Source organism: Mustela lutreola, chromosome 10 (genome assembly GCF_030435805.1).
Source record: "Mustela lutreola isolate mMusLut2 chromosome 10, mMusLut2.pri, whole genome shotgun sequence".
In the NCBI taxonomy this organism is placed as follows: Eukaryota; Metazoa; Chordata; class Mammalia; order Carnivora; family Mustelidae; genus Mustela; species Mustela lutreola.
The window spans coordinates 111,874,851-111,889,395 of NC_081299.1; the positions used below are offsets into that span (position 1 = coordinate 111,874,851).

Genomic DNA, 14,545 nt, shown 5'->3' on the forward strand with positions numbered 1-14,545 from the left:
ATGAATTTAGGAGAAGGGAAGAAAAAATAGAAACAGACAGGGAGGCAAATCACAAGAGAATTAACTACAGGAAACAAACTGAGGGTTACTGGAGAGGGGAAAGTTGGGGTAACTGGGTGAGGGGTATTAAGGAGGGCACTTGTTGGGATGAGCTCTGGGTGTTGTATGCAACCAATGAATCACGAAATTCTAACCATGAAACTAAAAGTACACTATATGTTAATGAGATTGAATTTTAATTAAAAAATTTAAAAAGTCAATTGCTTTCGTATATACCAGCAATGTACAAGTGGAATTTGAAGTTAAAAACACAAGACCATTTACATTAGCATACCAAAAAAAATTAATACTTAGGTGCAAATCTAACGAAATATGCACAAGATCTATATGAGAAAAAGTATAAAATTCTGATGAAAGATAACAAGCAAGGTAAGATGTGAAGTGGAAAGTCCATAATCTTGGGTAAGAACACTCAATACTGTTAAGAGGTCAGTTCTTCCCAAACTGATCGACAGACTCAATGCAATCCCAATCAAAATGCCAGGAAGTTATTCTGTGGATACCAACATGTTGACTCTAAAATTTGGATGGAAAACTGGAAAACCAAGAGTCCCAGAGTAGTCAACAAAATATTAAAGAGCGGGGAAAAAAAGGAAATTGAGGATTGCCACCACCCAATCTCAAGACTTACTATTAAAGCTATAGTGATTAAGACAGAAGGTGCCTGGCAAAAGAGACAGGTCCTTGGAACAGAGTGGAGAGCTCAGAAAAACATCCACACACACAGGCAAAGGCAACTCAATGGCAAGGACAGTCTTCAACAAATGGAACCGAACAATGGGACATTGATAAGAAAAAACAAAGAAATGAAAAGAATAAAAACAAACTTTTCACACCTTTCACAAAACCTAAACGTAAAATGCAAAACTTCTTAAAGATGACATAAGAAAAAATGTAGGGATCCTTGGATTTGGCAATGACTTTTCAGATATAAAACCAAAAGCATGATCTACAAAAGAAAAAAATTGATGAGAGGGACTTTGTTAAAATTAAACTTCTCTGTAAAAGACACTGTTAAGAGAATGAAAAGATGGGATGCCTGGGTGGCTCAGTTGGTTAAGCAGCTGCCTTCGGCTCAGGTCATGATCCCAGCGTCCTAGGATGGAGTCCTGCATCCGGATCCTTGCTCCGCAGGGAGCCTACTTCACCCTCTGACTCTGCCTTCCACTCTGTCTGACTGTGCTCACTCTCGCTCGCTCTCTCTCTGACAAATAAATAAATAAAATCTTAAAAATAAAAAAAAAAGAGAGAGAATGAAAAGACCAGTCACAGAGTAGAGAAAATATCTGCAAAACACATCCATGGTAAAGGACTTAAAATAAGAAATATAATATAAAGATGTCTTAGTAGCAACAAGAAATCAAACCTAATTTAAAAATGTGAAAAGAGCGGTGGCTGGGAAACCCAGTCAGTTAAGCATCTGCCTTTAGCTCAGGTCCTGGGACTGAACCCCACACTGGGCCCCCGGCTCAGCGAGGAGCCTGCTTTTTTTCCCTCTCCTGCTGCCTGCTGCTACCTCTCCGTGTGCTTGTGGTGTTAATAAATAAATAGAATCTTTAAAACAGAAAAAAAAAGGATCTGAAAAGATGCTCAACTTTGTATGTCATTAAGAAATTGCAAATTTAAACTAGGTACTATTACATATCACGTAGAATATAAAAAATCCAAAGCACTAGTAATACCAAATGCTAGCAAGGATGTGGGACAACCGAACACTCATTCACTGTTTGGTCAGAATGCAAAATGGGAGGCACTGTGTGAGACAGCTTGGCAGTTTCTCACAGAACTAAACACATTCTCACTATAAGATCAGTAATTGTGCTCCTTTGTATTTACCCAAAAGAGCTTAAAACTAGTGTCCACACAAAAACCTGCACACAGATATTTACAGCAGCTTTATTCTCTGAAGCGCCAAAACTTGGAAGCAATCCAATCTCCTTCAATAGGTGAACAGGTACACTGTGCCACACCCACACAACGGATTATTCGACAATTAAAAGATGAATTATTAAGCCACAAGACTTCGAAGAACCTTAAATGCATATTGCTAAGTGAAAGACCAGTTTCAAAGGCTAAATACTATAGGATTCCAACTCTATGGCATTCTGGAAAAGGTAAAAATTAACCAACATTATTTATTTTAATTTATTTTTTAGGTCATCTCTATACCCAATGTGGTGGATAGAACTCACAACCCCGAGATCAAGAGTCAGATGCCCTAGCAACTAAGCGATCCAGGTGCCTCTGAAAAGGTAAAACTCTAGACAGTAAAAACATCCCGGGCTGAGGGGTGAGCGAGGAGGGTGCAGAGAGAGGAGAAGAAACAAATAGATGAGGTACAGGGTTTTTCAAGGCAATGAAACTAGGCTGTAAGATACCAACAGTAGGTAAATAACATTATACATTTGTCAAAACCCACAGAACTTTAGAAAGAGGAGTGAACCCTAATGTAAACCATGGATTATTAATTAATACTGTATCAATGCTGGTTCATCAGTTGTAACACATGTACCACAACAATGTAATACATTAATAATAGGAGATAGTGAAGTTAGAAGAAAAATATCTTCTCTTTGTACTCAGGGGTATTTCCTATCTGAACCCAGTTAAAGTACAAATCCCCCAAAAGGCCAGAAGTTGGTAGATCACAAGAGGTGTTGGAACACAGGAAAATAAATGAGCAAACCAGACAAGCTGCAGGTAATTAAGAACCATTAACCATCAGAGGAGCAGTGACATCACTCAAAATTAAAACCAAGTAGAGTTTAAAAGTTTAGCTACTTTACTAACTAGCTGCAATCAGGGATGGCAAACAAAGACTAATTCAAAGTAACCTGGGAATTAATCATTTAAAACTTACCAATAATCTGAAATTAGTAGCTTTAATGCTATGAAAATTACATGGAATTTGGAAAGATTGAAGTTCTCTAAACTGCCAAGAAGTAAAACACTCCTTCCCAGATACATGGACTTATAAAATCACTATATACTATCTCCACGAGAAGCAGAATCCCCAGAACCATCACTCTGTAAAGATGAGAAGTACTAAGAGGGCATATGAAATTTATGAGCTCTGCCCTGAAACATGTCCCATTTCATCGAGACAAAAAACCAAAATAGTTAAGCACTAATCTGCACACTACATAGGGGTTGAAAGACATAGAAAGTTTGTGTGAGCTCACGTATGTGTGTGTTTCCAACCATTCTTGAAAACAATGGACAACAGAGATGAATAAATGTCCCTGTATATCCCATAAATATTCCTCAAATATTTATCATGCAACTCCAGCTCTGCTCTAAGACCTGGGGACACAGTCATGAAAAGAAAAGACAAGGTCTCTGCTTTTAAGAAGCAGATATTCTAATGAAGAAATGAGAAAATAAATATGTAAACAAACATTATATTAATGAACAGTGATCAAATAGTGATTAATGAATAGTGATCACAGCTAAAAAGAAAACAGGACAGAGTAAAGGTCTGAGTGACAAATGGGATGTATTTTAACTTGGATGAACCAGGAAATATAGAACAATGAGTTGAGATCCAAATGACACAAAGGGGCTAGCCACAGGAAATGTGGGAAGAGTGTTCCCGCCCAAGGTATCAGTATGTATACAAAAATGTCCTTGGAGCTCTTCCCTCCAGCGCCTGCTCTCAAATCTCTGACCCAGCTAGGTGGGGACATAATCTAGGACTTGTGTCTCCCAAAACTCATTCTAAATCTTTGTTCGGTGACTAAATTATTCAAGCTTGAGAAATTAAAAACATATGCTAACAAGATCTTCCCACCATCTACAGAGAAATCATCTTAAAAGCATCATGAAATAGTAACACTGAAATTCTAAAAAACTTCTGTTCTAACATTTTCATCAATTTTATATCAAACTCCTTTGTTGAATTTATATACCCATTTGACATATTTATGAAGAGACAAAAAAAAAAAAAAAACCTACATTCCGTAAATGTATTTATCCATCTAACAAATATTTGAGTACCTAAATACACTCTGTTCCAGCTGGTTTCTTCTCTTTATCTCTTTTTTTCCCCTCAATTTAACACCAATCATAATCTATGTAGGCTTTTAGTTCGCTTTTCATAATTAATTTCTTGAGCTATTTAAAGGAATTATCCAGTGCTAGAGTTCTCAACACTGGTCACACATTAGAATCACTTAAGGAACTTTTTTTTTTTAAGATTTTATTTATTTGACACAGAGAGAGAGATCACAAGTAGGCAGAGAGGGAGGGAATCATGCTCCATGCTGAGCAGAGTGTCCCATGCAGAGCTCGATCCCAGGACCCTGAGACCATGACCTGAGCTGAAGGCAGAAGCTTAACCCTCTGAGCCACTAAGGCACCCCCTCACCTGAGGAACTTAAAAACAAAAAGCCCAAAGGGCACCTGGCTCATTCAGTCACTGGAGTGTGCAGGTCTTGATCTCAGGGTTGTGAGTTCAAGTCCCATGTTGGGTATAGAGATTACTTAAAAAAAAAAAAAAAGAAAGAAAGAGCCCAAGTCCCAGTTTGTGATTAATTTGTTTAAATGTTTCAAGAAATTTGATGCTAAATGTTGTAAGACTAGTTAAATAACAAAAAGATATATTTACATAATACTTCTTGCTCTCAAATTTTGAACAAAGAACTTACTAATAATCAATAACTTAGTAGACCAACATTTTATTTAAATAAGTTTTATGGTACTACAAAGAGTGAATTAGAAAATCAAAAGCAAGGAGAAATGGGCATGGTGTGAACATGGGGAAGCAAGAGAAAGCAAGAAAGTATGTGACCGGGAAGCGAATGCTTAGCTCTGAGATCCTTCTCTGAGAGAAGGACAGATTAAAACCTAAAAAGAAAGAAAAGAAGGATCCCATGCACTCAAGGAAAGAGAAGTCCCCCAACATCCCTCCTGCTTTTTCCAATATAAACACACAGCTGGGCCGACTTACCACATCCTGGTTGGTACCGACTTTATCAACTTTTCTATTTAGGCCAAACTTGACCGGTCAATGATGGACGGGCTGTGTGCCAAGTGTACCAGTTGTACAACTGACTGTGTAATGGCTGAAACTGAGAAACCGGGGTGAAAATATCAAGAGGCTCTAAGGATTGCGAAAGAGCCAAGATTCAAATGATTACCACGTACACACAAGACAAACTATGCAGATGACTGCTCAGTACAGAAGTAATTCAGAGTGTTATACTGTGGCATCAGCTGACCCAGACCCAGACCCAGAAGATTGCTGGAGTTCCCATCATGGACATCTCTAACCATATAGATGACACTGAGCAAATGCCAGATGATGATGGAGCCCCTCACTCCTATGTCTTAATAGAGTTCCTCAGCTCTCCTTTACCAACTTTTCCTGTTGCCAGTTCATACAAGCAATTTTCCTTACCCAGTTCCTCTGTTCTGAGCTATGGCTAAAGACACTCACTTTTTTATTTTTTGAAACTGATTATCTTGTACCATTTTACTTTTTGTTGCATCTTTTTATAAATCAGATGACCGCTCACAAGACCAAAAAAAAAAAAAAAAAAAAAAAAAAAAAGGAATGGAAAGGAAAGATCAAAAGGGAGGACAAAAACAACAAAAAAACAGTTCTTTTTTGCCGGGAAACCTTCTTACAAGTGCCAATCAGATAAACTTTATCTGATGTTACATCGTCACAACTCCTCTACCATCAGGGAAAGTAGTTCACATAAGAAAATTTCTCTATAAAATGAGTTCCAGGCTTACATTCCATATTTGGCTAATTAGAATTTCATTACGATGTCTGTCTCAAACTGATGCGGAAGAGAATGGAATCTTGTCATCAAGATGTGACATCGAACTAAGAACCCACAGGGTAAGCACTCAGCTCCTGTGATACGAAGACAGCTCCTGGGGATGGGCCACCCTGGGCAACAGTGGCTGACCTGCGGGCCTGCGGCTATCTACCATCTGTCACTCTTCCCTCTTCCTCCTCTGTCAGCTGCTATCTCCAGCCACCGTCAACAAAGTCCACCTCAAACAGCCATCACTTCCCTCCGGTCCCATTTACCGTAGCTAAGCTCCAGGCCAGGCACCCAGATCACCAGCCCTGTGGGAACTTCTTCTAAGGTAAGAGGTGGCCCTATTGGTGAAATGCAGGTGCCAAGGCATGCGGACATTGTGCCATCTTCTGCGCTATTCTTAATGTTCTGATTGTCCCACTTCCCTCAGTTCCCACCTGTGGCCTCTGGAAAGGAACATATTACAGTAGGATTTCCAAGGACTGATGCATGGGGGTCAGGAGATCTGGCCTGTGATTGGCCCCAACTAGCTGTGTGGCTTTAAAGGAAGTCATCACACCTCAGGCCTCAGTTTCCTTATCTGCAAGCCAGGATGGACTAGAGTCTTTTCAGAGGAGCCGGCAAAGATCACATAGATAAGCACCACCTCATTATACTAACAAGCAAACAGAAGGCCGGAGGCGAGAGATTTGCCCCAAGTCAGACATAAGCAGGCAGAGAGCAGAGCCGAGGATGGGACCCACATCTGCAGGTCACAGCTAATCAGCCAGCACAGTACAAACAGATCTGAGCAGCTGCTCATTCTTCCCCTTTTCCGTTTTGTCCATCAGAATGCATGCTCCCTGCAAACAAGGACACACAGGACCTGCTTCCTGTCTCAAAATTCCCAGTTCACCCAATTAGAACAGGGAGGAGCCTCAACGACTTACCCCCTCACCCACACACACGGTTCTTTTACCTATGGAACATGAGGGTACATACATTCACCGTCCAGAGGGCTCCTGCCTTCACTTCTCATGGAAAAGGTCATCATGTGCCTACCCGGGGTGCCAACGAAGCCACAGGTTCCAGAGAGGAACTGACACAGAGAAGTTCGAAGGAGGCAGACTGGCTCAGCGCAGAAAGAAACTGTCTACCAAGGAAAACTACCCCATGGGGGACTGATTCTCTTTGAAATACGTTCGAGTGCATGGGAAAATGGTTTTTCAAGAGCTGGTGGACTGACCAGTCACCTGGTACATACAAGATCACATCCGCATTCTGACAAGAGTGGCTTGCCTGCAGTGTAGACCAGGGGCCAGAAAGACAAGGAAGGCGCATGGAGACTGGGTGAGAAGCTTCTACGGTGTGATGGCAAGGGCGCGCTGCAAAGGTACGAGAAGAGATGGAAAGAAGTATATGGACTCAAGAGGTTTAGGAAGCGAAATCCACAGGACTTGGTGTGACAGACTAGAGTTTGGAAAGGTGACAGAGTAGGAGTTGACTTCTGGTTTTCCGACTCCAGGCTAAATGGATGAAGTGTTTACCGAGAGAGGCAATAGAATAAGAAAGGTGGTTTTCAGTGGAGGAGGTGCTCATGAATTCCGTCTTGAACCTGATGAGTCTGAGGGGCCACAGACACATCCGAGAAGAAAGGTCAGCAAGTCCGATACACAGAACTGGTGCTCAGGAGGCGTGTGAGCCAGAGACAGGAATCTGCCTGACCTGCTGATAGGTGGTCATGAAGCTGCACAAAAGGTCATCTAGGGAAAGAAAGGAACACAGGGCTGAACCCATAATCAGCATTCAGTGGCTACCAGGAGCATGACTTTGCACAGGAGACACATCAGAGAGGTAGAAGAAAGACAGGAAGCAATGCAGAGCATTTGGTCTACTGTGATGTCGAGTAAGGAGACAGAGAAAGGTCAGGTGCGCTGACTTAGAAACAGTTTTGGTAAGAACTCTTTAGTGGAACGACAGGGCCTGAAGGGTGGAAGGTGGGAAAGTCAAGTCAACCCCTGAGCACTGGCTGTGATGCGCGACAGTGACAGGGCAATACCTAGAGGTGGGGCAGTCAAGTGGGAGAGGATCAAACAGGAGCGCATGATGGGAAGGAGTGCAGGGGAGAGGATCCTCGCAGGCTCCTGGAAGGGCAGGAGGGCATGGACTCCAAGCCAGAGTGAAGACTGAACCCGAGGAGGAAGGAGAGCCCCTCCCTGTACCAGGTGAGGAGGAGAAGGGGACAAATACAAGAATGGGATCATGATCAGCACGATGGAGGAGGTCCCGTGGGGTGGCTGCTAATTTTTCTGTACGACTGGAGATGAAGTCATATGTTGAGATGGAAGAGGAAGGCTACATGTGATGTCAATAGCACACCCATGTAAATGGTCTAATTTATCTGTTATGACACTTTCTCCCCCTACTACCAATACGTTATGTCCTGCTTATCTCTTAGTTGGCTGTCAACCCAAAGGATTTTCGTATTTCTAAGCCGACAAAGTATGATGTTGCCAGTGCCTTTGCCCCAGGTGACCCTTCCCCATCTGCCATTCCTGCACTTTGATCACCTACCTCTTTTGCATACCTTTCCCCTTCTATTTCTCATTAGATCTCATAAACATGACTTTTTAAGTAGTCTCCTGCCACCAGTCAGCTCGAACTCAACAGATATGACCATGCAACATCCTGCTGTAAACCTGACTGCAGCTCTACCATGAAGACTGCATCAACGTGGACCCCTCAATGTATGCAGTGTCCAAGGTGCAACCCACAGCCCCACCCCATCTCCCTTTACCATCCCAGTCTCATTCCAAAATGTGCCAAACAAGACACCTATGTAGAAATACAACCCTGCCAGCAAGCTCTCCACTCATTTCTGCCTCGGAACTGTAACTTAACAAAACATCTCTCTGACGGAAACACAAATTGCATATAACCTTTATCTCCAGCAGCCACATAGAAGATCAATACCACTTTACACAGAACAGCTGTTCTATGTATTTTCCTTCTATGTATGAAGGGGTCACGTTCATTAACACTACAAATTGTACATTATATTCAGAAATGTCAGAGCCTTGAAAGAATATGGAATTGCTGGCATTCTAGCCACTTTCCCAGTTTGCTCTCTTCCTACCTCTAAGTCCTACTTTAGAACTGCTATTTTGAGATTTCTATTTTCCGAAGCTGCTTTGACCAAAGGCATTCTGTCAGCTCAGAGTGAGAAAGATGGCGGGGCAAGGAAGTGCGAGAAAATGCTAGTGTTAGGCTCAAAGAAAGCCTGACGAAGTCCAAAGACAGACAAGCTAAAGAGACTTCCGTGCTTTGAGATTCTTTAAGTCTGTGTGTGTGCCTTTTCTTCTTCCAATGACCTCTCTCCTCATCACGTGTCGTTCATTAACAAAAGGTTTCTGGATCCGAGAATTCACTCTGTGCTCTCCTTCAGACACTCCATTCAATTTACACCTTTTATTACAGTGGCTTAACATCACCATACAAGAACAAGAGTACAATATACCTTCGTCTAGGCATCCCTACATATTAAAAATGATATGGCCACACTGCAGAGGATCCAGACATAAGCACTTTTTTTAAAAAAATATTTTATTTATTTATTTGACAGACAGAGATCACAAGTAGGCAGAGAGGCAGGCAGAGAGAGAAGTGGAAGCAGGCTCCCTGCTGAGCAGAGAGCCCGATGTGGGGCTCGATCCCAGGACCCTGGGATCATGACCTGAGCCGAAAGCAGAGGATTTAACCCACTGAGCCACCCAGGCGCCCCCAGACATAAGCACTTTTAAAGCCAGAGTTTGGGAGATGTGATCTGAATGCAAGTATCAAAAAGGAACTAGCTGGTTAACCCAAAAAAGAAAAAAACATATTATGACTTGAAGCCATAAAAAAGTAAGAAATTCAAACTCTTTTCAGAATTTTAGGTACCTACAGAGCCAAAACTTTTTAACACTGAAACCAGCTACTAAATCCCAATCCTTAGAAATTAAACATATACGTTTTGATAGTTTAAGTACAGACCCAGAGAGATACAGAAAACAGATAAAGCTCCTCCTGGCTCTGATTCAAACCTTGGGACATTTTCAAGGCTATGTCTGATGAACCTTTCCTGTCAGTAAAGTCTTTTCAGTTTAAATTTCTATTCTGTAAGTTTATGTCCTACAGTTATCTGCTGCCAGCTTCAGGCTGACCTCACCAAGAGAAGTAGGGCAACTTTAGAAAAGGAGCTTGGTATGCTTTGTAGTACTGGACCAGAACCAGTAACGACAGTACAGTCTTTCAGATTTCTCATTCCGGGAGCTTAAGACGAAAGTCAGGCATAAACGTTAGGTTAAGTGCCTTTTTGACCCGATTCCTGGTAAGTACGTGTATTCAGAGATGTGTTCAACGCACAGTCGCTCAGCTTCTAGGCACAAGGCACTGGGAGGCTTCTGTCAGGCCGGGGGAGCGGCGGTCTGACTGTGCCGCACGGTACCAGAGGCGGGTCCTACGCGTCCGGGGCTTTTACGTTTAGCTCAAAACCACTTGCCCTGAACTTTCAGGCCTTTTCATTCAATGTGCACGATTTCACAGGAGTGCTTTCTCCAGGCTGCACCTAGCCCACCCGAGGCCAAGAGACTCACTGTGAAGTGCAGTGAGGTCCCCGCCGAGGACCCGTCCGGGGCAGGGACGGCCCAGGAAGCCCGCAGGAGAAGCCCGAGGAGAGGCCCCGGAGGGCCAAGGAGGGCAGGCCACCCACGGCCCGGCTCCGGGGAGCAGAGCCCAGGCGCGCACCTTCATGAACTCGTCCTTGTCGAAGCAGAGCGTGTCCAGCCCCTTGGGCAGGTTCATCCTACTTCTCTCCATCCCGCCGGCCGCCGCCTCTCAGCACCGACACTCCAGCGAGGAGAAAAGGTAGGAGGCTGCGCTCCCCGACGCTACCGGTGAAGCCACGGCGTTTCCACCGCACAGAAGGCACTGCTTCCTCCAACATGGCAGCGTCCGCGCCTCGGCCAATGAAAGAGGATGCCGCAGGCCCGCCTGCGCCTGCCTCTGCCAAGAGAGGGGTGCAGACCGCTGCCGCTGAGCCAGCAGGTGATGCTGCCCCCATGCGGCAGAGGGCGACACTACAACCTCGCGTAAGTTTCTGCGGAGCAGCCAGGACGCTGGTGATGCTGGGTGAGCGGGAGAGGGGGGGCGGGGAGGGTCAGGGGCGCTCCCTCCCCACCTCGCCCTTTCCCTCGGAAAATCGGCCTGCGAGCCTCTTCCAGGACCTTCTCCCGAGATTGTCCCGCGGGAAGCACAGCCGTGGCCGGATGCTGGCCCTTTACTTCTGCGGCCGATTGTCCAGAGTGGGGGGCGCGTCCCGGTGTCAGGCCTCCGGTCCCCGTGCGCCGCCCCTGCAGCCGCCTGGGCGAGGAGGCCTCTGTGGGAACCCGGCTTCTGCCCTTAGCCCTGGCACCCACCTGCGAGCGTGGCTTCTCCCCCGCCGAGCTTGGCTCCAGCGATCAGTAGGGAGGAAGGTGGTCAGCTGGCAGCCTCGGGTCGTCAGGGCAGCTCCCAGCTCCACTTTGGCTCAGCTGCGGGGAGGCCACAAGTTTGGGTTCTCAGAGCTCTTAAAGAGTCACCTTGCTACCGGCTGACAAAACGCAGCCGACAAGTAGATGTGGGAGCATGTTTATGTCCAGTCCGCTCTAGAATGGGCGGAATCCTGTGTTTGTGGCTAGCGTTGGTTCGATCGCCACACCTGCCCCCAATTTCCGAGACCCCCTCCTCCTCCTGCCATCCACCCCACATTTATTTTGAGATTTTTCTTTTCTCTTCCCTTGCTCTTTCTCCCACTGTCCTCACCTTTAGTGGGAATGTCATGGTCAAATGATGATTCATTTCTCTTTTTTTTTCTCCGTGAGGCTCTGACAGCTCAAACCACAGATCTCATGTGAGCCCTTCAGGCTGCAGCTTTGCTGTAGTAGCCCAGGCCTGGGCTGCCCCTCCCAATGCTGTGATCTCCCAGAGATAGCACAAGCAGTCCTTAGAAAGGGATGGGACACAGCAAGACAATGGCTTACAGTGAGTCTTGCATTCGAGTCACTCCAAACGGGAAACTGGTCACTTTTTTTAAAACGTGAGTACAGGGAAGCCTGTTAAGCAGCTGCCTTCGGCTCAGGTCATGATCCCAGCGTCCTCGGATAGAGTCCCACAAGGGCTCCTTGCTCTGCAGGGAGCCTGCTTCTCCCTCTGCCTCTGCCTGCCATTCTGTCTGCCTGTGCTCGCTCTCCCCCTCCTCTGATAAATAAATAAATAAATAATCTTTAAAACCTGAGTACAGAATCTAAAACAATACATTCCCTAGCGTGGGCCTGGCAAGGCCTTGTTGAGGAAAACGTTCCCAGTCAATATCCAGAGACTATGACTGGTAGGATGAGAGCTGGAATCTTATTTGGAGAATCAGAATAAATTGCCAGGGGAACAACTATGAAAGTGCATTCTATGCCCTGTTGTGGTCATTTGTATATAGGGAATGAAAGCCTCATTATTTGGTCTTTGTTTGTTTACTCTTATTATGAAAATTCTCAAGCACACACCAAAATGTGTAGAGCAGAAGGATCCCGGCCCTTCTGAGTACTTATCACTCTGCTTCCCCAACTGTTTCAAAGGCCCTCCTCCTTCTACTTCCCCCAAAGTGGCTGTATTTTTGCTTTTGGGGAGGGGGGAGGTTTGGAATATATTTTAAAGTAAATCCCAAACATCACATCATTCCCTGCTCCCCAAATACCTTGGTTTACACATCAAAGAAGGAGGAGGAAGAGGTGGAGGAGGGGAAGACTGAGAAGGAGGAGGGATGAAGAAGAGAGATTTCCGCACAGGCCCACTATGCCAGAATCAATAGGTCTAATAAGCTATTCCGATTGGCTCTGAGAGGCATGACTTTTAGCCTCTCAGACTTTTAGGACCACAGTGCTAATAAGCGACAAGGGCAAATTCAGGCAGCGCAAACAGCAAGGCCCACACTCATCACCAAGGCACCGAGGGGGGGGGGGGCAAGAGTGCCAGACCGACGAAACAAAGTTGTCTGGGAACCCCACCTGCCCTAGAAGTCCAGATGAGCGAGTAGTTGAACTGTTTTTTGCCTTCATTGTCATTCCTTTCTGAAATTATTGCCGGCCTTTGGTAAAGACATGAACCTGAGCTTGTGCAGCCTGGGGTTCTGATCTTGGGGTTGCTGAAGAGAGTAGGTGCCAACAAAGAATGAAAATCCCTGCTGCCTGTTCTCCTTCCAAGAGTAAGGAGGGAACAGTCAAGAGCCCATACAGTTCACTGCCACTTGGAGCCCTGGCTGTGGCAGTGGCGTGGCCCACCAAAGCCAGGAGCAACAGGCAAGACCCCAGACCCCAAATGCTAATGGAACACCCTGGGGAGGACGAAGGAAAGGCAGAGAGTCAGCGGAAACCTTCCCAAAGGACATTTCCCTCAGTTTCATCTGGGAGCTGACATTCAGCTGGTACACACCCCTTCAGCCACACAAAGTTTGGTGACTAGCCTCTGGCCAGAACCTGCGGTGTGTCTCCCTACCCTGAACCCTTCCCAAGATCCCTACCATGGCCTCACGGTCCAGGCACTGGGCATGTAACACTTGACTCTGCAGGGGTCCCCGGGCCAGCTTTTGGTTAGTTAGTTGTCCGCGCTGTTAAAGATTTGACTACTGTTACATGTTTGACTCTCGTCTTTGGTGATGGTACCTATTTCATAGGAAATAGAAGCTGGAATCCAGGAAACAGGCTGGAAGATTAAATTAAAAAGTGGATACAAAGCTTCTAATCAGAGCCAGACACAATCAGTGATCAACTATATCCCAGTCTCTCCCCTCTTCTCTGATATGTACTTTCCTTAATGAGGAATGAGACTTTAAGTTGACTTTTTTTTTTATCTTCAAGTCTCTCTCTCTCGATTCCCTAACTTCCCTCTCTTGCCTTCATTTCATCCTAGAACTTGTGCCCACGACTTCTTTTCTAAGTAAATATTAACCCCCCTTTGACTCTGAATCTCTGGAAGATTCTCAGTTCCCTATTTTTGCTGGCACTGTGACAGGTCCTCATTTCTCCTTCCCACTCCTCTCTATTTATAGTTTTCACATTTTTTTTGGCAGGTTGGCTACAGAACACTCAAAAATTGCAAAGAGAAATATTGTGTTCTGGAAATTCGCCCGAGCATTTTTTTTCCAATATCGTCCTTATGCTCTTCTGATCCTCTCTTGAACTGTTGGACTAAAGCAGCTGACGCTTCCACCAGCAACCAGAGTCATCCTGTCCACTACTGTGGGACCAGAGGGTTTCCATTTGGAACTGCAGACTGAGCCTAAAGTCTGGTGGCCCTTTGGTGCCAGGATAGCAGGTATGGGATGGGTGGGACATGGAGTACAAGCATCATGGTAGAGGTCTCCATTCGACCAGGAAAGCTCACAATGAGCCAACAGGTCCATTTCAACATCTTCTGTATTTTCCTTATAACCTGTTTCATTCCAGAGTGGATTTGAGATCATTTAATTTGATTCTTAAATATTTCCCATTCCAACCGGAAACAGACTCATTCTAGGGGCTCCCAAATTCTGCCTCATCTTCCTAATCAGTTAGTACCCCAAATTGGGTATGATAGTGCCAGAACATTCTTCCATGTGTATTTTATAACAGACTAGTATTTTATTAGTTTTTTTTTTCAAACTAATAAGAATAAGGGTAACTTTT

General features: G+C 44.8%; 1 protein-coding gene across 2 annotated transcripts in view; it reads right to left on the minus strand.

The window, feature by feature from the left end:
* The window catches only part of LOC131810215 (conserved oligomeric Golgi complex subunit 2-like), a 28,863-nt gene extending 18,042 nt beyond the window's left edge, over positions 1-10,821 (minus strand). For both annotated transcript variants that reach the window (XR_009345470.1, XM_059137883.1), the window contains exon 1: positions 10,599-10,821. Coding sequence is in view for 1 of the 2 variants with exons in the window: in XM_059137883.1 (XP_058993866.1) it covers positions 10,599-10,670 (72 nt within the window). In the remaining variant the exon portion in view is untranslated. The remainder of the gene's footprint in view (positions 1-10,598) is intronic.
* Between the last annotated feature and the right edge of the window lie 3,724 nt (positions 10,822-14,545).